This window comes from Staurois parvus, unplaced genomic scaffold, assembly GCF_062004578.1.
Source record: "Staurois parvus isolate SC_StPar_1 unplaced genomic scaffold, SC_StPar_1.0 ptg000468l, whole genome shotgun sequence".
Lineage (NCBI taxonomy): Eukaryota > Metazoa > Chordata > Amphibia > Anura > Ranidae > Staurois > Staurois parvus.
Genome location: NW_028318264.1, coordinates 7,936,335 through 7,963,458, shown reverse-complemented (window position 1 = coordinate 7,963,458; position 27,124 = coordinate 7,936,335). Strand labels below are relative to the sequence as shown.

At 38.3% G+C, this 27,124-nt stretch overlaps 1 protein-coding gene across 2 annotated transcripts in view; it reads right to left on the bottom strand.

The window, feature by feature from the left end:
- GALNT1 (polypeptide N-acetylgalactosaminyltransferase 1) overlaps positions 1-27,124 on the bottom strand; it is a 234,267-nt gene that overhangs the window by 33,569 nt on the left and 173,574 nt on the right. The window contains exons 9-11 of one of the 2 annotated variants that reach the window (XM_089689074.1): positions 17,707-17,846; positions 14,153-14,251; positions 9,784-9,918 (exon numbers count right to left, since the gene is read on the bottom strand). In XM_089689074.1, the coding sequence (XP_089545200.1) occupies positions 9,784-9,918; positions 14,153-14,251; positions 17,707-17,846 (374 nt within the window). The remainder of the gene's footprint in view (positions 1-9,783; positions 9,919-14,152; positions 14,252-17,706; positions 17,847-27,124) is intronic. The other variant, XM_089689075.1, reaches the window with a different exon arrangement.

Here is a 27,124-nt window from a genome sequence, read left to right as displayed (position 1 = left end):
CCCTGAAATACCGCCTTATGGGCTTCCCACAGGGTCGAGGTAGACGCTACAGAGCCAACATTGTGACTAAAATACATATCAAGTCCCCGAGAACAAGAATTTTTTTTAACAACAATGCTCCCTCTGTGGATGATCCATACACTCTATGGAATGCCCATAAGAGGCATACTGATTAAGCAAGGAGCAAAGGCAAAAAAATGCTATAACCTTAAACTCAACTCCCTTATCTCAGACATTCATGAATTAGAATCTGAAAACAAAACCAAACCCACATTCAACATTAGAAACTCTCCAACCAAACTCAGAGAGGAATTACGATAACTATTGACACATCAATATGACAAACACCTTTGTCGTTTGAAACTGCAATCATATGCACATGCAAATAAGGAAAGTAAATACTTAGCCATCGGTTTAAAGGCCACACAAACTAAATTTAGACTCATTTAATCTATCTCACCATCCACCACAAAACTACAAATCCCCAAGGAACTGCCAATCAATTTGCAGATTATTACAGCACACTATAAAAACTAAAAGAAAACTCTCATACACCCCAACCCACAGTCAATAACAAAATTTCTTAAAAAAAAATTACACCTTCCAACTCTCTCTGAAATACAACTTCAGCAATTAAATGCTCCCTTTACTATCTCAGAAGTGGAAAAGGTTGTATATATACACAGCAACAGCACTTTAGCTTTATCAGCACAGAATCAGCTTTGACCGAGGCTCCAGGACCAGGTTGTCTGCCTATCTAAGGCATTATAGTTACTGTGGGATGGGAGAGAGAGTTCAGGTATAATTAAGTTATTTAAATGTATAGGTATTCGTTAGTGCAAGGGTCTCCAAACTTTCTAAACAAAGGGCCAGTTTACTGTCCTTCAGACTTTAGAGGGGCCAGACCATGGCCAGTCAGAGTAGTGCCCCGTCATTGGTATTAGTGGGAGGAACACTCCTCAATCATTTACACTCACAGGCCATTTTATTAGGTACACTTGTTCAATTGCTTGGTAACACAAATTGCTAATCAGTCAAACACATGGCAGCAACTCAAGTGCATCAGAATGGGGAACAAGGGGATTTAAGGGACTTTGAACATGGTTGTTGGTGCCAGATGGACTGGTCTGAGCATTTCAAAAACTGCTCATCTACTGGGATTTTCACCGCACAACCATATCCAGTGTTTACAGAGAATGGTCCAAAAAAGAGAAAATATCCAGTGAGTGGCAGATGTGTGGATATGAACAGGAGCCAGGCGCTGTGTAGTTTTGTGATAGAAATAATACACCTTGTATGGAGGTGTGTCTTTAATAAGTCATATGGTAAAACAATAATAAATAACCAGCCTGTGGCTTTAGGAAGCCAGGTTCCAAGATGGACGGCCCGTCCGCTCAGAGGGAAGCAGTGGAGTAGAATGCCTGTCAGTGCAGGGACCACGTTTACCCGACGTCCCAGCGTCCTGGATGACGTCACCACGATGTGGAGAGACAGAGGGGGGGAACTCTTGCTGGAGCCGCAGCTTTAGAAGGAAGAGGCCGGTTGCTGGGACAACATGTTTCGCGCGCATGCGCTTTGTCAAGTCTGTGAAAAGTCCAGCAATCGGCCATTTTATAGGAGACCTGCACGGCAGAAGGGGCCGGCTTAACAACCAAGGGGATAATCAAAGGGATAATCAAGAGCAGACGGCTCGTCTCACAACAGGATCAGATTGCAATTGAAATATGAAAACACATTATAAGGACAGGAACAAAGTGTGATAAAAACCTAAATATGACCATATTAAAAACCTTTTGGGCTTAATTGTGTCAAAATGGCATGTGCAAGATTATCAAGGGGGAAAAAAAAAAAAAAAAAAAAAAAAAAAAAAAAAAGGGGGGGGGGGGGAAAGGATGCTTAATGAAGCTTCATTAGCCAGCTGGATGAGTTCACATCTCAAAAACATTGCTGACAGCAATAAAACACAGGAATGGTGGGAAAGATTGTCAATAATCCTATTCATATCTATAATAGTGAATAGGAAAATTATCATTATATTGGTGCTAATAATATTCATAAATATAATAAAACTACATACATATTTTATAAAACAAACTTGCATAGGTATATATAATAAAACAATATAATGAAAAAATAAAATATACACGCATATATATATATATATATATATATATATATATATATATATATATATATATATATACATATACACATTAAATAAAAAAAAAAAAAAAATATATATATATACTGTATATATATATATATATATATATATATATATATATATATATATATATATATACACACACACACATGCGGTAATCAACAGGAAAAAAAAAAAAAAAAATTATAAATACATTTCAGTAATTACTCTTATGGACCGAATAAACAGAGTGGTATTAGATATATAAAATATGAAAAATAATGTATAAAATATCAAAGATAATAATCATGTAATAATAGTGATGTGTGTTTTATTATAAAATATATGGAGAACCCTAAGTTACCACTTAGATGATACTATGTACTTCAAGGTCCTCATTAAGGCCATTCGGTACCATAGATCCAAATTTATAGATCCAAAAGGTTTCCCTTTTACATAGGAGGGCTAACCTCTCATTGTCAGTAAGGGTTCCTTTGGGAATGTGTTCTATGGCCATCACTTCTAGGACACTAAAATTTTTGTTGTGATGGCAAAGAAAATGCCTAGGGACACTGTATTTGTCACATCCATCTTTTATGAGCCTTCTATGTTCTCCAATGCGTTTACGTAGAGGACGTATTGTGCGGCCCACATATATCAATTTACAGGGACATGTGAGCACATAAACCACATGATCTGTGGCACAAGTAATAAAATGTCGAATGTCATAAGAGATCCCTTTCGGATCAGTAATTTCTGATTTACCATGGGTGATAAATTGGCATGTCAAGCAACCTTTCTTTTTACATTTGTAAATACCAACTCTGTTATCGAAAAAGGAACAAATGTCCTGTTTGTTTTGAGAGGACATGGACAGTTTACTGGGAGCTAGAATATTTTTTAGCGTACGGGCTTTTCTGAATGTGACCTGGGGAGCAGATGGAAGACTGGGTGCCAGACGGGGATCAAGTTGCAAAATGTGCCAATGTTTTCGTATAATCTTGGTAATCTTACGATATGCCGTATTATAACCAGTTACAAACCTAACGGAGTTTGACTGGTCATGGGCACGTGTTTTTGTAGTGGCTGAGTTTTTGCCATGTTTGGTGAAAGCCTCATTAATGAGTGTAGGGGGGTAACCTTTTTCACAGAATTTGGCAGACAATTCGGTGCCCAATTCCTTATAATCATTGAGTTTAGAACAATTTCTTTTAAGTCGCTGGAATTGGCCACTCGGAATGTTGTTTTTCCATGCCGGGTGGTGACAGCTTGAATAGTGAAGATATGAGTTACCACTGGTGGGTTTGGTGTGATTTGTGGTATGAATAGTGTCACCCTCAAATGATAAAACTAAGTCTAAAAAAATTATACTAATAGGATCAAACACGTGAGTGAATGATAAACCAAACTTGTTGGAATTACAATGCAGTACGAAAGGTAAAAACGTGTCAAGAGCACCATCCCAGATTAAAATAATATCATCAATATATCTTCCAAAGAAGACAATATGTTGGGCAAAGGGGTTGTTTGACCATATAAATTCTTTCTCCCAGAGGCCCATAGTTAGATTAGCGTAACATGGAGCAAAATTTGCCCCCATAGCTGTGCCGTTTATTTGCAAGTAAAACTGATTTAAAAAGGTAAAATAATTATGTTGTAAACAGAATTCCGTGCAATCAATAATAAAATTAGCCTGAACGGAGTTCATGTGGGCATCTGATGATAAAAAGTGTTGAAGGGCAGACAAACCTACTCTGTGGGGGATGGACGTGTAGAGTGACGACACATCCAATGATGCCCAATGGTATCCTGATTGCCATCTATATTTGCTTAAAACCTCTATAATGTGACTAGAGTCCCTGATGAACGATGGCAATTCCATGACTACTGGTTGAAGGAAAAAGTCAATATATTTGGACAGGCCATTAATAAAACTATTAGTGCTGGCTACTATAGGACGCCCAGGGGGATTAGTAATGGATTTATGGATCTTGGGAAGGTGATAAAAATAGGGTGTACTACACACTGTAGGAAATAAAAATGATTTTTCTCTTTTATTGATTACTCCGTTATTGAAAGCAGTGTCAATCAATATTTTGAGTGCTTTCTGGTACTCGGGTAAAGGGTCTTCTTTCAATTTCTGATAGGTGCTAGAGTCGGACAGGAGACGGGTGGATTCTTTTATGTAGTCTGAGGTGTGTTGTATTACTAGGCTACCACCCTTGTCCGCTTGTCTGATAGTAAGATTTTTGTTGAGTTCCAAATTTTTCAGGGCTTTGAGTTCCGAGTTTGTCAGGTTTCGGCTGGTTGCCGGAACATCGCATAGAGTCAAAAGATCTCTATAGACCACTTGGTAGAAAGTTTCAATGTAGGGCCCTTTTGATTGTACTGGGTAAAATGTGGATTTGGGTCTAAAATGAGTATGTGTAATGTCAGGGTCAAGAAAAATGGGGGGGATCTCAAAATTTTGAAAATGACTTTCAGACCATAGTTCCTCTAAAATTTGAATAAGTTCTATATCTTCATCTTGAAAGGAAGAATTTATAGATGGAGTGTGTAGTACAGTGGATGGTTGTGGATCATTCGAAAAATGACGTTTTATAGTAAGAGATCGAATAAACCGATTTAGATCCTGAAATAATTTAAATTTATTGGGGCCTATAGCTGGTGAAAAGCTTAAGCCCTTTTGCAGTAAGGATACCTCGACATCAGAAAAAATATAAGAGGAGAGATTAAAAATTTTTATTGTGCTGTGAAATTTGGTTGTTCTATTCTCTCTTTCTTTTTTAGCCTGATGTCTTTTTCCGCTTCGTCTGCCTCGTCTAATTTTCGTTTTTCTTTTAGGGTCCCCATTGGGAGAGTCTCTTTAAATTATTTCAGGATCTAAATCGGTTTATTCGATCTCTTACTATAAAACGTCATTTTTCGAATGATCCACAACCATCCACTGTACTACACACTCCATCTATAAATTCTTCCTTTCAAGATGAAGATATAGAACTTATTCAGATTTTAGAGGAACTATGGTCTGAAAGTCATTTTCAAAATTTTGAGATCCCCCCCATTTTTCTTGACCCTGACATTACACATACTCATTTTAGACCCAAATCCACATTTTACCCAGTACAATCAAAAGGGCCCTACATTGAAACTTTCTACCAAGTGGTCTATAGAGATCTTTTGACTCTATGCGATGTTCCGGCAACCAGCCGAAACCTGACAAACTCGGAACTCAAAGCCCTGAAAAATTTGGAACTCAACAAAAATCTTACTATCAGACAAGCGGACAAGGGTGGTAGCCTAGTAATACAACACACCTCAGACTACATAAAAGAATCCACCCGTCTCCTGTCCGACTCTAGCACCTATCAGAAATTGAAAGAAGACCCTTTACCCGAGTACCAGAAAGCACTCAAAATATTGATTGACACTGCTTTCAATAACGGAGTAATCAATAAAAGAGAAAAATCATTTTTATTTCCTACAGTGTGTAGTACACCCTATTTTTATCACCTTCCCAAGATCCATAAATCCATTACTAATCCCCCTGGGCATCCTATAGTAGCCAGCACTAATAGTTTTATTAATGGCCTGTCCAAATATATTGACTTTTTCCTTCAACCAATAGTCATGGAATTGCCATCGTTCATCAGGGACTCTAGTCACATTATAGAGGTTTTAAGCAAATATAGATGGCAATCAGGATACCATTGGGCATCATTGGATGTGTCGTCACTCTACACGTCCATCCCCCACAGAGTAGGTTTGTCTGCCCTTCAACACTTTTTATCATCAGATGCCCACATGAACTCCGTTCAGGCTAATTTTATTATTGATTGCACGGAATTCTGTTTACAACATAATTATTTTACCTTTTTAAATCAGTTTTACTTGCAAATAAACGGCACAGCTATGGGGGCAAATTTTGCTCCATGTTACGCTAATCTAACTATGGGCCTCTGGGAGAAAGAATTTATATGGTCAAACAACCCCTTTGCCCAACATATTGTCTTCTTTGGAAGATATATTGATGATATTATTTTAATCTGGGATGGTGCTCTTGACACGTTTTTACCTTTCGTACTGCATTGTAATTCCAACAAGTTTGGTTTATCATTCACTCACGTGTTTGATCCTATTAGTATAATTTTTTTAGACTTAGTTTTATCATTTGAGGGTGACACTATTCATACCACAAATCACACCAAACCCACCAGTGGTAACTCATATCTTCACTATTCAAGCTGTCACCACCCGGCATGGAAAAACAACATTCCGAGTGGCCAATTCCAGCGACTTAAAAGAAATTGTTCTAAACTCAATGATTATAAGGAATTGGGCACCGAATTGTCTGCCAAATTCTGTGAAAAAGGTTACCCCCCTACACTCATTAATGAGGCTTTCACCAAACATGGCAAAAACTCAGCCACTACAAAAACACGTGCCCATGACCAGTCAAACTCCGTTAGGTTTGTAACTGGTTATAATACGGCATATCGTAAGATTACCAAGATTATACGAAAACATTGGCACATTTTGCAACTTGATCCCCGTCTGGCACCCAGTCTTCCATCTGCTCCCCAGGTCACATTCAGAAAAGCCCGTACGCTAAAAAATATTCTAGCTCCCAGTAAACTGTCCATGTCCTCTCAAAACAAACAGGACATTTGTTCCTTTTTCGATAACAGAGTTGGTATTTACAAATGTAAAAAGAAAGGTTGCTTGACATGCCAATTTATCACCCATGGTAAATCAGAAATAACTGATCCGAAAGGGATCTCTTATGACATTCGACATTTTATTACTTGTGCCACAGTTCATGTGGTTGATGTGCTCACATGTCCCTGTAAATTGATATATGTGGGCCGCACAATACGTCCTCTACGTAAACGCATTGGAGAACATAGAAGGCTCATAAAAGATGGATGTGACAAATACAGTGTCCCTAGGCATTTTCTTTGCCATCACAACAAGAATTTTAGTGTCCTAGAAGTGATGGCCATAGAACACATTCCCAAAGGAACCCTTACTGACAATGAGAGGTTAGCCCTCCTATGTAAAAGGGAAACCTTTTGGATCTATAAATTTGGATCTATGGTACCGAATGGCCTTAATGAGGACCTTGAAGTACATAGTATCATCTAAGTGGTAACTTAGGGTTCTCCATATATTTTATAATAAAACACACATCACTATTATTACATGATTATTATCTTTGATATTTTATACATTATTTTTCATATTTTATATATCTAATACCACTCTGTTTATTCGGTCCATAAGAGTAATTACTGAAATGTATTTATAATTTTTTTATTTTTTTTTCCTGTTGATTACCGCATGTGTGTGTGTATATATATATATATATATATATATATATATATATTTTTTTTTTATTTAATGTGTATGTATATATGTATATATATATATATATATATATATATATATATATGCGTGTATATTTTATTTTTTCATTATATTGTTTTATTATATATACCTATGCAAGTTTGTTTTATAAAATATGTATGTAGTTTTATTATATTTATGAATATTATTAGCACCAATATAATGATAATTTTCCTATTCACTATTATAGATATGAATAGGATTATTGACAATCTTTCCCACCATTCCTGTGTTTTATTGCTGTCAGCAATGTTTTTGAGATGTGAACTCATCCAGCTGGCTAATGAAGCTTCATTAAGCAGCCTTTCCCCCCCCCCCCCCTTTTTTTTTTTTTTTTTTCCCCCCTTGATAATCTTGCACATGCCATTTTGACACAATTAAGCCCAAAAGGTTTTTAATATGGTCATATTTAGGTTTTTATCACACTTTGTTCCTGTCCTTATAATGTGTTTTCATATTTCAATTGCAATCTGATCCTGTTGTGAGACGAGCCGTCTGCTCTTGATTATCCCTTTGATTATCCCCTTGGTTGTTAAGCCGGCCCCTTCTGCCGTGCAGGTCTCCTATAAAATGGCCGATTGCTGGACTTTTCACAGACTTGACAAAGCGCATGCGCGCGAAACATGTTGTCCCAGCAACCGGCCTCTTCCTTCTAAAGCTGCGGCTCCAGCAAGAGTTCCCCCCCTCTGTCTCTCCACATCGTGGTGACGTCATCCAGGACGCTGGGACGTCGGGTAAACGTGGTCCCTGCACTGACAGGCATTCTACTCCACTGCTTCCCTCTGAGCGGACGGGCCGTCCATCTTGGAACCTGGCTTCCTAAAGCCACAGGCTGGTTATTTATTATTGTTTTACCATATGACTTATTAAAGACACACCTCCATACAAGGTGTATTATTTCTATCACAAAACTACACAACGCCTGGCTCCTGTTCATACCTCCCACAAACCGATGTGTTTTTACCATGGCAGCAGTGAGTTTTTTCCCCACCAATCATAGTTGACATATACCATTCACTTATTTCCTTTGGGACACATCTGTGCGCTTTTATCCAGACCGTTCTTCCAGATGTGTGGATGAAAATGCTTTTTGGATGTAAGAGAGGTCAGGAGAATGGGCAGACTGGTTTGAGTTCATATGAGGGCAACAGTAACTCAAATAAGCACTCATTACAACCAAAGTATGCCAAAACCAAAAGTATGCCAAAACCATCATTGAATGCACAACACGTCGAACCTTGAAGCAAATGGACTACAGCAGAAGACCACAACAGGTGCCACTCCTGTCAGCTAAGAACAGGAAATGGAGGCTATAATTTGCACAGGCTCACCAAAATTGGACAACAGATGATTGGAAAAATGTTGCCTTGTCTGATGAGTCTTCATTTCAGCTGCAACATTCAGATGGTAGGGTCAGAATTTGGCGTCAACAGCATGGATCCATCCTGCCTTGTATCAACAGTTCAGGCTGGTGGTGGTGCTGTAATGGTGTGTGGGATATTTTCTTGGCACTAGCAAGGTGTACCTAACAAAGTGGCCGGTGAATTTATATCAGTAGGAGGAATAGTACCGCATCATTGGTATTAGTTGTAGGAATAATGCCCCATCGTTGGTGTCAGAAGAAGGAGTAATTCCCCATCGTTGGTGTCAGAAGGAGTAATGCCCCATAGTTTTTGTCAGAAGAAGGAGTAATGCCCCATCCTTGGTGTCAGAAGGAGGAATAACGCCTCATCGTTGGTCTCAGAAGAAGGAATAATACCCAATTGTTGGTCTCACAAGAAGGAATAATGCCCCATTGTTGATGTCACTGGGAGGAATAGTGCGCCACTGTTGGTGTCAGTAGAAAGAATGGCCTCACCAATGTTGTCAGTGGGGGGAATAGGGCTGGACAAAAGCTAGCAAAGGGACACATTTGGCCTGGGGCCGAAGTTTGGAGACCACTGCTTTAGGGGTTAAATACAGAGGCATACAAGATCTTACAGCAATATTCATGGTTGTAAACTATAAAGCTGTTAATAAATCAGAGTAACATGTCTACTGCATTATATATCTGCAGTGGGTGTTTGGGTGTGTATAGAGGAAGTCCTGGTCTGTTGTAAGAAAATGACACAGAAAACATTGCATGGCAACCTAAATAAGCAATTGCAGAGAAAAAAAAACTAACATTGTGTTCAGTACAATATCTGTACTGCAGAAAAAGAATGTTGAAAGGCATAAGCACCAGCAACACCTACCACTTGATCGTACTCCCATAACTGATTACCCCTCAAATGGTGGCACTTAAGCATTATGACTGGACCATTAAGCTTAGAGACATCTAAGCATAAATCATCTGTTCGGATTTCTTTGCTAGCAGTGTATGAGAAGACCTAAAACAAAATTTAAAAAAAAAATGCAAAATTACTAAAAATGTTGTTTTCTCAGCTATGAATTAAACATTTCATAACATTTTGTAAAGCTACCAAATGAAACTTTGTTAGCAGGGATTCATCATTTCAAATGTATGCATAGCTAAACTGCTATGACCACAAGAGGGTGGGAAAGACTTAGAATGTCTGAAAATATTTTTATTGCTGTCTGCGTGTGCGTGTGTTCCAGTCATGAGGTCAACCACTTTCCCAATTCATCATGTTGATGTCCCAAAGACAGTGAGGGAAAAAAATCCCAATAAGGCCACAGACAGCAAAAAAGTCAGATAGATTTAAATTTTTCCATATGCTATTAAAAATGGCTGTAGCAAATCATTTAGATACAATAAAACACATGCATGCTACTATGCCAATATCCAATGAACCAAGAGCTAGTGTACACATTTTGAGATTAAAGCAGCATTAAACCCAAAAGCAAACATTTATTTTATTGCAGCTTACCAATTCTTAGATGTGTTGGCTGTATACATTTTCTTTTTTTTAGACATTCTTTCTTTTATTTTCATCTAGTGATCTAGCCAGTAAATTTGTTGTTTTTCAAAAGAACAAACTCTCTTGCAGTTAGAGGCCTGAGACAAACCATTTACGACTGACATGGCCGTTTACAATGATCACCTTTTATTTATGTAAAACTCTTATCTCAAAATAAAAAAAAGGAAAAGAAACTGCGTGCTGTAACTGCTTATAAAGTGTTAGTTGGTTTCTGACTTCAACTTGTTAGTGTATCTAAATCTGATAGTACATCTAACACTCCCCTCCCCTCAGAATGACAATGCTGCTGCCTGCTGTATCTCCTGTGCTCATTCATTCAAAGTGGGGGCATTCTAAACAGGAGGTGTGTTACTGGACATGTACATGATCCGGCATTCCCAGGTAGGGTGATCACAAGTGCGCCACCCATTCTGTGCTGTCATTCACTACACCACAAGACGGTCAGCAGGTCCCAGCCAATGATTTATGGCCAAGACCTGTTGATCGGCTTAGTCAATCACAGTACAGGGCCCTGTGTTTATTAACAAAGCAGGGCTCTGTACATGGAGCAGCTATGTGAAGCAGGGAGAAAAAACAAACACATTTCGTTAAGTACACAGTTAACCCTTTGATTGCCCCCAGATGTTAACCCCTTGCCAGCCAGTGGCATTAGTACAGTGACAGTGTGCAGTATTAGCACTTATCACTGTTGATATCACTGTTGGTTAATCAGTTCCTGCCACACTATCACAGTCCCATTAAAAGTCGCTGATCACCGTCATTACTAGTATTAAAAATATAAATGAATCACACACACCATAGTTTGCAGACGCTATACTCTTCACACAAACCAATCAATATACACTTACTGGGATTTTTTTTTTTTTTTTTACCCACGACATGTAGCAGAAAGTAAGAAATATGGTTTCAAAATATTCATCCTTTTTTTTGTTTATATAATAATATAAAAAAAACAAAACAAAAAAACCCCAAAAAACAGTGGTGATCAAAAGAAAGCTCTATTTGTTTGTACAAAAATGATACATTTCATTGGGTATAGTGTAGCATAACCACACAGCTGCCAGTTAATGCAGCACAGAACTGATTAGCAAAAAATGCCTGGTCATGAAGGGGGTAGAATTTTCCAGAGCTTAAGTAATTAAGTATGAACATGCATGGACATCATGAGTCTGGGGGAGGGGGGGGGGGGTTCTAGGAGATTATGTGCCCTCTTGCTCTTTGTATCTTATTTTTAAGGACATAATATTAACAATGGTGATCTGAATAGCTTAAATCCAATTTGTTGTTGTGGTGACACTTTAATCTATGCATGGAGATGTTAATGAATCCCTGGCAGCAAACTATATACAGCGAAAGAAATAAGTATTTGATCCCCTGCTGATTTTGAATGTTTGCCCACTGAAATGATCACTCTAAAAATCGATTGGTAGGTGGATTGTAACACAGAGACAGATTAGTTACAAAATATTCAAAAGAAATGCATGTCTAAGAAATTATGCATTGATTTGCATGTTCATGAGGGAAATAAGTATTTGATCCCCTTCACAAATAATGACTTAGTACTTGGTGGCAAATCCCTTGTTTGCAATCACAGAGGTCAGACGTTTCCTGTAGTTGGCCACCAAGTTTTCACACATCTCAGGAGGGATTTTGGCCCACTCCTCTTGGCAGATCCTCTCCAAGTCATTAAGGTTTGGTGGCTGACATTTGGCAACTCAAACTTTTAGCTCCCTCCACAGATTTTCAATCGGATTAAGGTCTGGAGACTGGCTAGGCCACTCCAGATCCTTAATGTGCTTCTTCTTGAGCCACTCCTTTGTTGCCTTGGCTGTGTGTTTTGGGTCATTGACATGCTGGAACACCCATCCACGACCCATTTTCAATACCCTGGCTGAGGGAAGAAGGTTCTCACCCAAGATTTGACAGTACATTGCCCCATCCATCCATCCCTTTGATGCTGTGCAGTTGTCCTGTCCCCTTAGCAGAAAAACACCCTCAAAGCAGAATGTTTCCACCGCCATGTTTGTCAGTTGGGATGGTGTTCTTGGGGTCATAAGCAGCATTCCTCCTCCTCCAAACACGGCGAGTTGAGTTGATGCCAAAGAGCTTGATTTTGGTCTCATCTGACCACAACACTTTCAACCAGTCCTCCTCTGCATCATTCAGATGTTCAGTGGCAAACTTCAGACAGGCCTGGACATGTGCTTTCTTGAGCAGAGGGACCTTGCAGGCACTGCAGGATTTCAAACCTTCTCAGCGTATTGTGTTACCAATTGTTTTCTTGGTGACTGTGGTCCCAGCTGCCTGGAGATCATTGACAAGAACCTCACGTGTAGTTCTGGGATGATTCCTCACTGTTCTCATGATCATTGACACTCCACGAGGTGAGATCTTGCATGGTCCACCAGACCTAGGGAGACTGACAGTTGTTTTGTGTTTCTTCCATTTGCGAATGATTGCACCAACTGTTGTCACCTTCTCACCAAGCTGCTTGGTGATAGTTTAGTAGCTCAGTTAAGCCTTGTGTAGGTCTACAATCTTGTCTCTGACATCCTTGGACAGCTCTTTGGTCTTTGCCATGGTGAAGAGTTTGGAATCTGATTGTTTGATTGCTCCTCTGGACAGGTGTCTTTTATACAGGTAACAAAATGAGATTAGCAGAACTCCCTTTAAGAGACTGCTTCCAATCTCAGCTTGTTACCTGTATGAAAGACACCTGGTTGCCAGAAATCCTGCTGAATGATAGGGGATCAAATACTTATTTCCCTCATGAACATGCAACTCAATGCATAATTTGTTAGACATGCATTTCTTTTGAATTTTATGTTGCTATTTTGTCTCTCAGTGTTACAATACACCTACCATTCGATTTTTAGACTGATCATTTCTTTGTGAGTGGGCAAACCTTCAAAATCAGCAAGGGATCAAATACTTATTTCCTTCACTGTACTCATTCCTGTTGAGTTACAAGAAATTAGCTCATGATAACAGTGGGAATATATTTTGTGAATTCAGTTTTTTTCTCTCATTTACAAAATGTTGCATACAAGTTTCTAACTGAGTGAAAAGAATGTCATAAGATGAACTGAAAATTAGGGATCAATAAAGCATTGTTATTTGCTGCCTTAAAACTGTCCCTGAACGTTACTGCTCAAATTTTCCCTATTTAACTCTTTTCAACTGATAGCATTATATATTTTAAACCTATACTGCACATTGAGCATTCAGCCTTGATACATGGTGTTTATGTTCAGGTGTAAGCTACGGGGACACACAATCCAAATGCTGCAACTAAGCAGTGCTGTTGTATGTGTGTCTCTATGGTGTCTCTATGGACACTCCCTAGCTCAGGAGAGACCCGCACGTATGCCCACATAGTATACAACTTGCTACAGGGGCACACTCAGTAGTGGAGTACTGGACACCACTGGTGGGGGATTTTCAGGAGAGGAGGTAAGGGGCTGCTCTGTGCAATATTTTGTATAACTGGTATAAACCTTAGTGATACTGCACAGAGCAAGTAAGTATAACTTCTTTTATTTTAGAGGAAAAAATTTGAGCCTTTCCAAATATGAACTGGTTAAGAAAGACATGTGTTAAGAAAAATCCACGTAGCAAATTCTTACAGCAGAGAAATACCTGAGACATGATTTTAAGCATTATATAAGGTGCAAAGTCATACCTGATTTCCTCCCATTCCGTGGCAGTTAAAAATACCAACTTTTTCACTCTCCTTTCTTGCCATATTGTCCAAACACTGATTGGTCTCTACATTTCTAATCTGAGTGAAAAAATAGAAGAGTATAAGCAAATTAGGCACAATAAAATAGATTTTGCTTAAAGTGGTTGTAAACCTGAAAAATACAAATTAATCTAATCATATACTTAAATGGATACTGTATTACTTGTGATAAGCATTTGAGAACCCAGTTTAGTATCTGGAAGCATTCCCCTTTTCCAGAAATCCTCCCTGCTCTTCTGAACATAATAAACCCAACACCAGGAAAAAAAAATGGTGACGCTTCTCCCCTACTCCTGTGAGTGACAGGCTGTGCTGAAGATGAGAGCAGCACAAGCCTCCGTGTAACACACTGCAAAAAGGGGATGTGTCCTCCGCTCCCTGCGGCTTTTTGCCTTCACAAGATTGAGCTCCTGATAGGCTACTTCAGAGCACTTCAGCACTTACAGCTACTGATGCAGCACCAGTGATGTTTGGCACGGATCGTCATGACTTCATTAACTCTGTGGTTACCATCTAAGTAAGTATCCTGACAGCTGATTATTGTTCTGCTCCATTCCCAGCACCCAGCTTGTGAATTGCTGTTTACAGGAGTATAAACTGAGGATGTTTCCTAGTCCAGATTATCACTTTAGGCTGCAGAATTCCAAGGATGTTTTACCATTAACCATTTGACACCCGGCCTATGGCCAAATGGCGTCCGTAAAAATGTATGAGCTTTCCGGGAGGCCGCCATATGGCGTCCTCCCGCACATGCACAGTTTGCGCGTTTTCAGAGCCGCGCAGCGGCGCGATCTGTCACCGGCCGTGTACCTCGGACACGGCCGATGACAGATCTGAGTACCGGCCCCCATTGCCGGTACCATGTGACCTGCTGTGACCATTCACAGCAGGTCACATGGCAGTTGTATACAATGGATGGCTTCATTCATGCCATCCATTGTATACTAGTGTCTAGCTGTGAATGGTCACAGCTAATCACATGCACATGTCATGTGATTAGCTGTGGCCAAATCACAGCTAAGCACAAAAAAAAAAAAAAAAAAAAACCCTGAATGAATTGATGTCATTCAGGTAAATGCTTGCTTATAGCAAAGTAATTCTTGTTCTTGTTCTGAAAAATGTGCATTATCCTCAGTATAAACACAGCTATATTGAAAGAATCGCACTCACAAAATGTGTAGCAAATATGTGCTTAATCACTCCACCATGTGATCACTTCCATGTGCCTGTAATTCTTACCCTTACCCTCTATATATTTAAAGACGCCTTAAAGCAGGTACCACCAATAGAACTCTTGGAGATATACCCTCCGGGAAAATTAAATATAGTGTAATACCATCAATAGCTCAAAAAGTGCCCTCTCGTGCTCCCCTCTTAAATCAATGGTGACCACCAGTGACACGTGATATATCACTCCACACCTCACAGACTATGCACCTTACCGGACTACATCAGCCAAAAAGCATAGAGTAGAAACCGCACATCCCGATACACAGTATTCCCAATAAACAATGCAGAGTACATCAGCATGTATTCATCATCAATACAGAGCGTTTGTTGGCTTCAAAACTTTATCCAAGATGGCCATTATGCAACATCTGGTGTACGTCTGACGTCACTGCCTGATGTCACTTTCTGACACGTTTTGTCATTTCCAAACTTTGTCAAAGGAAGGATGATCCTTTGACAAAGTTGGAAAAGACGCCAGAGAGTGACGTCAGACGTACACCGGAAGTTGCGTAGCGGCCATCTTGGATAAGGTTTTGAAGCCAACAAATGCTCCTTATTGATCGCCGCTATTAGTAAAAAAAAAAAATAAAAAATTGCAGTATCTATACCGCCATTAACTTTCACGTAAACAAATTAATTTACACATATTGGGATTTAATTTTAGCAAAGACATGTAGCAGCATACATTTTGGCCTAAATTTATGACATCATTTGAATTTTTAATTTTTTTACTGGACATGTTTAATAGCAAAAACATTTTTTTTCTCAAAATTGTTGGTTTTTTTTTTTTATAGCGCAAAAAATAAAAACCGCAGAGGCGATCAAATACCACCGAAAGAAAGCTCAATTTGTGGGAAAAAAAGGACGCAAATTTCATTTGCATGCAGGGTTGCATGACCGCGCAATTGTTAAACTAATGCAGCACCGTAATGCAAAAAATGGCCTGGTCAGGAAGGGGGGTAAATCCTCAGAAGGGCAAGTGGTTAAACCAAGCTCTGACTCTTTTTCCTGTATATAAATTTTAGCTGCAGCCTAAACAGTCTTTTTTTTTTTTTATTTAACAAAAGAAAAATGGAGATGCAGAAAACTAAGGAAAAAAGGCAGCTCAGAGCATTACCTGTGCACTCAAAAGGAGAATACACAATATTTCACATTTACATGATAATAAAGACAACATTTCTAAAAGTTAGGGCTCCATGCACAATGGGTATTTATCCCCTATATGCATGGGGGTGTGCTGAAAAATGTTGCTAGGTGTACCGTCCAGCCACAGCAGATGCCAGGCTCTCAGCAGCGGGACTGAATGGTGCACCTGTGCCCTCCCATCCACAGTCAAATGAAAGAGCCTCATGAACCTGGGCTGAAAGCCCAATGTGCTTGGGGCCTTACTGTTTAATCCATAATGAACAAGATATTTACAAAACCACTACATAATCCCTTTAAATGAACTTTCACAAACTAACTGAAGTCAGATCAATTTGGTGATCTAGTGCAGAGACAAAGCATGCTGCATAACATCTTGGCTCTGTATCACATACACAACTGCCTACACATGATGAAAGGGGAAATCCTGTGATATTCTTATAGGAAATTTTACACACTGCATGCAGCCAACAAACTTGCTTTACAATACTCATCAGAATAACAACGCAGGAAAAAAGGAGATCCAAACTAGTGATAAAATACCTACACATAATACTGATATATTTAAATATGAAAATAAAATGCAACCCATGCAAAGCCTTTTGTAAGACACGCTTAAAAATTAGAAGATAGATACTAAAAGAGAATTAATTTACAAATATCACAATTATACTGGTAAAGGTTTGTCTCTGTCTTCACAAAATACAGTACAATTATGAGAAGGCTTCAGAGCTCTTGCAAGAGAGAGGTGACAGGGAGGTAGCACCAAGCTCATTAACAGCTTCAGCTCTGCTCCTGTGTGCAGGACGGTGGGTACCTTCCCTCCAAATCGATTAAGAGCTCTCCTCATTTAGCTCTGCATAGCTCTCGTCCTTTTATTTCCAGCTCAGACAAGATTTATAAATTCTGGGCTTTGAATGGAAGTAGAGGAGAGAATACTGCAGATAAACAGATACAACTTTACGCAGGAGGATTTGTTTCATCTCTGTGTTTCACCTAAGGTTAGTCACTTTACTGGGCACATGTAAGGGTTTAAAACAATTTTAAACTATTTAAAAGTTTAGCATACTTCCCACAACAAGTAAAAGGATCGTGTGAAAAAACAAATAGATATTTCTTACCTCTCCTAGAGAGAAATAATGGCGAGGTATCTGGGAATCAGGATAAACATTTTCCAAGTACCAAGCAAACGGTTTACACAGCAGTTTGTGTCTCAAGCTTACTCTTGTAGATATGTCCCCATAGTCCACTTTAGTCACCCCTGAAAGATAACAAGTATTAACGGCAAAAGGTTTAGAGCTGTTCTGCAAGATGCAGGGAGGCAGTACTGCTAACTGAACGATCTTTAACCCACCATCCCAGCGTACCTAAGATAATCTGTATCAACTCATCCACTCGCTTACTAAAACCCTGCCTGACGAAATTATCTGCAGCATTGGCCATGCCCTATAAACTTGGAAGGTGCAATGACGACAGTTTAGGTGAATGTGGAGCTGTACTTTATATTTTAAAGCTTATCTTGCACTAAAATTCAAGGTTTTCCCATTACACTGCACGCTCCCCTATTGGAAAATGCAGCAAAATACTGAATTATGCTGCGTTTTATGGCATTCAGTCATTGCATGCAACTGTTATCCAAAGCACTCTTTAGAAGTGTTCAGTTGTTGCAATGGAAAGCAGGACACAATGGGATCAGCTCTGCCCTCTGTAAAGTTGGCTGCTGAAATCCACAGGAAATGCTGATGAATCAAAAACAATGCAAAAGCATCGTGCTGCACTTTGCTGCTCTGCAGTGCTCTGACTGAGCACTCGATAGCAGAATTAAAAGCCCTGGAGCTGATCAATTTATTTTTTGATTTTAGTGCTGAGCTTGGGTGCGGTTTTAACAGTGCTGAGTAAAACAAATAAAATCTCAGTGCGATTTTAAAACAGCGCCTGGGACCTAAGTGATTAATGCTGTATTTAAATTGCCATTACTGCATGCACATCAGAAAAACAAACTGAGCACATGCCTTTCGTTTTAATAAAATTGTGTGCTTGTAAGCTAGTTTAGTATTTATGGGTGACTCTGGGCAACTCACTCATACTGGGAATATGGTCTCCACATGTTGATTGTAAGTTGTCTCTTTATTTTATGTTATGCAGTTTACATTGTCATTACCTGCGTTTATATATTTTTCTATCTTGATATGTAGGTATCTCCTCAACATTGTCTCATGAAGACTTGTCTGTAGTCATTGGAATTATGTACTGGAGAAAGATCTACGACACTATGTATACTATATGTTATTCTTTAGAACCTCACTCTTGTATGTATGTGATGGAGATAGCCATTGGGCACTGCGACATACATGTTACTTTTAGATGATATACTGTGCAAATTGCTGTTAAATCGAGCATTAGAATGTAATTATATTACAATGGGTTGCACACAATATTCTAATTGTGCAAATGAGACCAGAATTTTTTGGCTTTTAATGGAGGATTTTTTATATGGAAATGTAATAAAACTTGATTTATATTGACTTTGTACTTTAACCTCCCTAGCGGTCTGATTATGTCCATATTTCTGTGCTCAAAGCGGTACAATTTTTGCATGGAAATATGTATTTTTTTTATTGTAGGCCTGTAATTTTTAGGAATAACTCACTGAAATCTGTCCGAACAAGAGTCTAGCAAACATCCCGGGTATGATAAAATTTAAAACACAAAATCATAAATTATAATTTAATAATCATAAAAAATAATAATATAATACATTTAATTCAATATAATCAAACCAAAAACACTGAAATTTGAAATATAGAGCCAAGTTCACACATCACTGAGCAAAGTCGCAGAATCGTTTTCAGTGTCTGATGACGAATTTCCCCCACGAATCATTATCACTCAATTCTGCAAGTGGTTCTGATTTACTATCGCTGTTCTCTAGCCGGTCTAAAACCAATTTTGACCTAAAGGGACACTTTTTGGACGCCATGGATGTTTCTCAGTTTCCAGGCAGAAAGAACAGTACAAATGCAGGCAGGGCGCCGGACAAAGCACTCGGGACAAAATGTATGTGAAATGGTTTGATACAGGAATGTTTTACTATGTGATTTTAGTGTATTTAGTGAATGTCACTTTTTGTCATTTTCAAATTTCCCGCCGTTCCGTCCCCCGTACGTCCCGACGCTCGCATGGGACGGAACCCAGATGCCGGCATCTGCCGGATTACATTGCCGGGGACACTGCAGGAGGGACATCGCAGGAGTGCAGGACAAGGTAAGTGAAGAACAGATGCCGGAGCAGCACCGCATGATAAGCCCGAGTGTAGCTCAGGGTTACCGCTTGTGGTACTGAAACTTTACCCCGAGCTACACTCGGGAATACCGCCAGGGAGGTTAATTTGTGGCTGCTGAAAAGTCCCAGGGGAGACACTTTTTTTGCTCTGTAGCAATAATTAAGGGATGTAGCATCAGGATTCACAATTCCACCACCCCCTAATTTCTATTTTAGTCTATTATATATGTTGCACATTTAAATATTACTGTTAAATCATTTCACTCATCTCTACACCAGGGGTTCCAAATTAACAAAAAATCAAGTTTATAATATCTTTTCATATATGTAAATTAAAGAACCAACATTAAACCCAAAATAAAAGCTCATTACAAGTTTTAAAAAGTCAAACACTCTTTAGAATATTAATGAAATAATTTTGAAGAAAAAAAAAAAAAAGACAAAACGTTTAGGCTCAAGGTCATCTACAATTACTTCAAACACATATTTCCTTTCAAAAAGTCAAGGGTTAACGAGGAAACACATATTTGCTCCTTTCAAATATTCAGTGTTTACAAAGCAAGTTGTGTGAATGAGATCTATATTTTCAAAGTTTCTTGATGTTCATCAAGTACACCGAAAGAGCCAATATGTTTTAAAAGTAATTTAAACATCAGTAATGTAATTAAACCAAAAAAATTCTAAACTTAGTACAGAAAGTCACAATTAGCAGAGCTACCACACAAGAAGTGAGGACATTACCAGAGTAACAACTATTTTAGCAGTTCAGGGAACCAGTTATCTTTGACAAGGCTATGAGCATATAATAAGCAAGAGTAATACAATCTGTTTTATAATACACCAAATGTAAAACTACATTAGTATGAAAAAGTGCAAAACAAATTGATTGACTTTTTCAGCATATTTGAACAACCAAACATTGGATCTTCTTTTATTCAGTGCCTGCATATATACAGGTAATATATTTGATTAAAAACACAAGTAAAGTTTGTCTTTTGCCATTTAGGCTAGGTTCACACCTGTGTGGCCATGTGGGTCTTGCTTTGTGCAGGCATGAGAGCCCATTCATTTGAATGGGTTGCTGTGCCACGGAACATGCAGGAAAGAACTGCACTATTTTTTAAATCGCAGCCTGACGATATTTGTGTGGGTCCCGCAGTGGCACTACCCAGACAAATGTGAACCAAGCTTTAACAAAGATATCAATTGATGTAATGGTGTACTGTGACAAAAAGTAAGAATACCCTTGGCCTTAGAAGTGCATATTGCCCCCTTTAGCAGAAATTACTTCTTGTAGGTATATTGCATAACTGTCCAGCAGCCTCCGACATTTCGGGAACTTTTTGAATACTTCTTTATACAAAATGCCTTTAACTGCAACATGTTTACGTAATACTTTACATAAATTGACTTTTACAAATTCCCCCACAACGTTTCAATAGGATTCAAACCAAGGCTTTGATTAGACCAGTCTAACCCTCATTTCTTCTTTTTGAATCATACCTTTGTGGATTTGGACCATTACCATTTTGAAAGATCTATTTGTGATTCAATTTCAGCTTTACAGCAGATGCCCTCACATTCTCATCAAGCACACTTTGATATGATGCAAAATTCATAGCTAACTTAATGGAGCTGATTTACTAAAGAAAAACAGGCTGTTCACATTAAAAGGGACAATTCCCTTAGCAAAGCAACTCCAAACCATACCATTTCTGTCACCATGCTTAACAAAGTTGTATGAGGTTTTTCAAATAAAAAAATGTGGCCTTTGGTTTGTGCCAAACATACACCTTACTCTAGAAGGCCGGTATTTGCCTATACAGTATGCTTATTGGTAAACTGCAGTCTTGCTCTGATGTTTTTTTTTTTTTTTTAGAGAGTAAAGACTTTTTCCTCACACTCCCAATGGAGGTTTAATTGGTGCAATATGTCTGATTGTAGGTGCATGTACATTAAGACCAACTGATGCAAATGACCTACAAATACCACAAGGAAATCTGGGGATTTCAGAGACTGATTTCAGATTGTCTGGCAATATTGTTCAACTATACTATACTGTTTAATTAGCAACACCTTCTTTGTATCTATAGTACTTTCTGCATCTAACAACTAAATTTTTATTTTATTTCAGGTACCTATATAGTGCCATCAATTTATGCAGTGCTTTAAATGTATTATTGTACATTCACATCAGTCCCTAACCTTCAAGGGGTGTACAATCTAAAGTCCCTAACTCACATTCATACATACACATACTAAATTTAGACAGGAGCCAATCAATCTACCAGCATGTCTTTGGAGTGTGGAAGGAAACCGGAGTACACGGAGGAAACACACGCAGTCACAGGGAGAACATGCAAACTGCAGGCAGGTGGTGCCGTGGCTGGGATATGGATGTCTACTCTGTTAATAGGCATTACCAATGATGTGCTTCTAGGGGATGATGATTTTTTTAGTTGGATTTTTATGATGCAATTTTAACATCTGTATTCAATAAAATTAGGACATTTTTAAGAATAATGCTGTGAGTTCACTCTCTGGGGTTCTTTACTGGCATCTTCAATCTTTAACTTCTTTTCTGAAGACCTTAAAGCTCCTTTGATCTTGGCAAAATGACAACGCATACACACATCCATCAATGGTAAAGAGGACACCAACTCCTCGATGTCTGAGATTTAGGTAAGACAGGGTCTACCTGAAAACTCCCTACACAGTTTCTAATCATTAGCACCAATCTAAAACACATGGTTGTAATTTCATGGATTGGGGTTGTTAAAGTAGAGGTGCCCTTACTATCTGCATGTAACATCTATATTTTTGGTTGATTATGAGAAGACAAACACCATGTCAATATTATGTAATTTGTTTGAATGAAGATCCAGTTCAAATATGTTAAACAAGTCAATAATATTCATGGGGTGCAATTATTTTTTCATATGACTTCTGTGGCATTTCTAAACCTATAGCAGGATAGCATTAAACTGTCAGTGTTAATCAGATACAGCCTACAAAAGTATTAATAAAATAACTTTTTTTTTTATGCAGCAACATGGATACATTGTTTTAGATACTTAAAATGGGGTACCAAAATATTTTACCTTACTTGATAAAGATTATTTAACTTTAGTGAAAACACTAAACCCACTTTGCTACAGTGACAAAATGCATTTTGAAATATAGATACTTGTGGAATTAGATTAACTAAAGGTAACGACAGCTGACAGACAAATGGGCTGCATGAGTAGTTTGTGACATTTCAAAAACCCATTAAGACATGTCAACTGAGCTATAAAGAGCTACCTGAAATTACACTTAAAAATAATTTCCTACTTTTCTTAACTTATTTTTTTTTTCTCTGGAATCTGCTGCCATCTTCAATTAGGTTTGCAGCAGATATCCAAATGGCATGTGTGCATTTTGAAAGGAAACACTTTAGAGGAGATCTGTCATAACAGAAAAATGGGAGCTACTACGTCTGTGGACTTATTTTTGAAGGTATGTGTTCTGAGAGATATCTTCTTCACCCAGTTTCAAAACTGCCAACAAGTACTTTTTTTGTTAGAATGCTCTTGTGTTTGCTCAAGAAGGTTTTCAAAGGTATACACAAGGCACTTTTAAGTGCCTACCTTTAGATTTCCAGTCTAAAAAATGTATATGGAGAGCTGTTTTTCTATCTCTTTCAGAAGAGGTTACAATGTTTAAGTCACAGAACTAATATTAGATTAATATATGGTTAAGGCCTCATGCATGCACCTAAGCCCGTGTGCGTTTACATCCCCGCTTTTTCAGACAGGTGCAGTGTCCAGCATCGCTGCCAGCAGCCTGGTAAAATCGAAGACAGGCTAAAATACACATTGGCTGGATACTGGACACTTCCACTGTGCCTACTAAGGGCCAAAAAATTATGGGATATGACACATGGGCTTAACTGCTAATGTGCATGAGGCCTAAGGGAAAAGATCAAGGGGAAAGAAGGGACCAAGAAGTGGGAAAACCAAATCATAGAACTTACTGCAAAAAATATTGAAACTAGGGGACCCAAATTTTCTCAAGCTCCAATAATTTATGTAAAACATCCTAGATGTAGAATATCAGACATTGACAGTGTTATGGTATTCCTGTTATTGGTTTATTGAAGGTTTTTCGTAAAACTTTGGATATATTTAAGTTGCTTACACAGTATAGGATCATATTTTTCAAGAAAAATTGGACACTGCCACTAAGTATGGTACATTGTTCCTCAGTAGCAACTTTGTATACAATATTACGTGTTGAGAAGTACCGTATTCAGATATGTTTATCATCTGGAGTTTGCTTCCCTGAGAGATATTAATTATTCCTGTGTGCGCTTGTAAAGACTATTAGTGCCAGTCTTTGATTTTTATACTTTGTTCAATGTCAGGAACTTTTCCATGTAAGGTAGTTTGGATGCAGTAGTAGTAAACCAAGTGTTCACAAAGGAATATTCCCTTTATGTCCTGGTAAGGTGAAGCACCAATGTTCAAAATATGGCACAGCAGAAAAAGCCCTCGAATTCTGACAGCAGTATTGTAACACATACAAACAGCTAAGCCGCCTGTGTAAATATAACTTGGTGACCTGTAAAGGTTTTTAAAGCGTCACCCATCGATGATAAAAAAAAAAGTACGTACCTTGTTGCCATTGCCCGGGCATGCACAATTTTAAAGCATTACATGTTTGGTATCTATTTACTCGGCGTAACATCATCTTTTATATTTTATCAAACAACTGGGCAATATATTGCGTTTTGTGCATTGAAATTCTAAAAGGTGTATTTTTCTCAAAAGATTTGCGTTTGAAAAATCACTGCGCAAATACTGTGTGACGTAAAAAAATGTCAACACCCACCTTTTTATTCTCTAGGGCCTGTGCTTTAAAAAATATATAATGTTTGGGGGTTCAACGTAATTTTCTAGCAAAAAAAAAGTTTTTTCATGTGCACAAAAAGTGTCAGAAAAGGCTTGGTCTTCAAGAGTGGGTGATGTGCGCCATAAGCTTCTAATGTTGGCTCTGAAATGCCAGGATAGTAGAAGCAACCCCTCCAAAGGACCCCTTTTTGAAAAGTAGACACTCCAAAGTATTTGTTAAGAGGCATGGTGAGTTATCAAATTCCTTGGGGTGTCTACTTTCCAAAAAGGGTCATTTGGGGGGGGGGGGGGTGTTTATACTATCCTGCCATTTTAGATCCTCCGAAACTGTGATAGGTAGTGGGAAAGTTATATGAGGAAATATGCCCTTTGAAAGCCTGGAGGTGGTCATTGGATCTTGGGGGCCTGTATCTAGCTAGGCTGCCAAAAAGTCTCTCACATGTGGTATTCCCATACTCGTGAGAAGTAGAAGAATGTGTTTTGGGGTGTTATTCTACATATACTCATGGCAAAGTATATCATTAAAGTGACAACTTTGTGTAAAAAAAAAAAAAAATTGGCAAAAAATAAAATGAAAATGTTCCATGGACTCAGCATGCCTCTCTGCAAAACCCTTGGGGTGTCTACAAAAAGGGGTCATTTGGGAGGGGGGGGGGGGTGCACTGCCCTGGCATTTTAGCACCTCAAGAAATGTGATAGACAGTCAGAAAGTAAGATATGCAAATTCCAATGTAGATACCATAGTTTGTAGACGCTATAACGTTCACACAAACCAATTCATATACATGTATTGAGATTATTTTTACCAAAGACATGTAGCAGAGCACATTGACTCACTGAGTTTATTGGATATTTTTTATAACCAAAAGTGAAAAATATAATTTTTTTTGTTTATAGCGTAAAAAGTAAAAACCTAAAAAGGTGATCAAATACAACCAAAAGAAAGCTCTAATTGTGTGGGAAAAAAGGACATTTCATTTAAATACAGCATTGCACGACTGCGCAATTACCAGTTGAAATAGAGTGCTCAATGGCAAAAATGGCTTGGTCATTGTGAAGGGCAAGTAGTTAATGACCTGTAAAAGTTTTTGGGGAAATTTTTTTTTGTTTTCTTTAATTTCAATCATTTTTTAATTGATCCATTTCTTACAATGAAAAAAAACCCATAAAAATACAATAAAAAACAAAATAATACAGTGTAACAAAACATTACAGTTATTTCATACACATAGTTCCTATTTCCAATCCCAACCACCCCCCTTACCCCCGCCCCTCCAAAAAAAAAAAAAACCCCACCCACACAAACAACAGTAAACCTCTTATTTGTTCACAGTCTCTAACATTAATCTAGGGGGTTCATTTCATGATCGCCATATCTCTTCAAACTTCCCGACACACCTTCTCTTTGTATATATTGATTTTTCCCTTATTATGGTACTATTAACCACTTTTAACCAATCTTCATGAATGGGAGGCACTGGGGAGATCCATTTCTGAGCAATCAATTTCCTGGCTAAGTATAAACATCTTTGCACTGCTAGGTATATAGAGTAAGGGGTTCTATGGTTTCCCAAAATCCCCAATATATATAGCTTGGGCTCCATCTCTAACGTTATACCAAACACGGATCTTATTCTCTCCATCACCATTTCCCAATATCTAAATAATTTGGGACATCTCCAGATCATATGAAAAAAAAACTTCCAGATGAATCTCCACACCTAAGATGCATGTATGCATCTGGCCATCTCCCTAACAAAAACAATTTCCTTGGAGTATAATATGTTCTATGTATAATAAAAATCTGTGTCAGTTTTTGTGGGAGAGAGATATTAACTCCACTGATTTTAAAATATGACCCCAATGCTCATCCATTAATTTTCCCACATCTTCTTCCCACTTAACCCAACATGGCAACTTTTTATCTTTTTCCAATGCCGCTAGATGTATACCAATATATAACTTGGATATTAGCCCTTTAGTGAATATGGCATTCATTAAAGTTTTTAATAAAGGGGCATCACTCCACTAACAAACTGGGCTGTCAAAGTGTACCTTAACTGTAGAAATTGGTTAAAGCAGTTATTGGAGAGCCCAAATTCCTCTCTCAATTCCTGAAAGGTTTTTATTACCCTAGATGTATACAGCTGTGCCAAAATACACAATTCCCTTCCGCTTCCAATGTTCAAAATTCTGCAGTTTTTCAAGCTCCGGTAGATTTTTATTTTCCCATATCGCCTCATATTCCGTGAATCCTGTGTATCGAAATAACATTCGTATTGTCCGCCATAATTTTACTACCAGATTCATTGTTGGGGTTTGTCTTTCCATCTTTAAACACTCCGCCTCTAGTGCCTCAACTAAT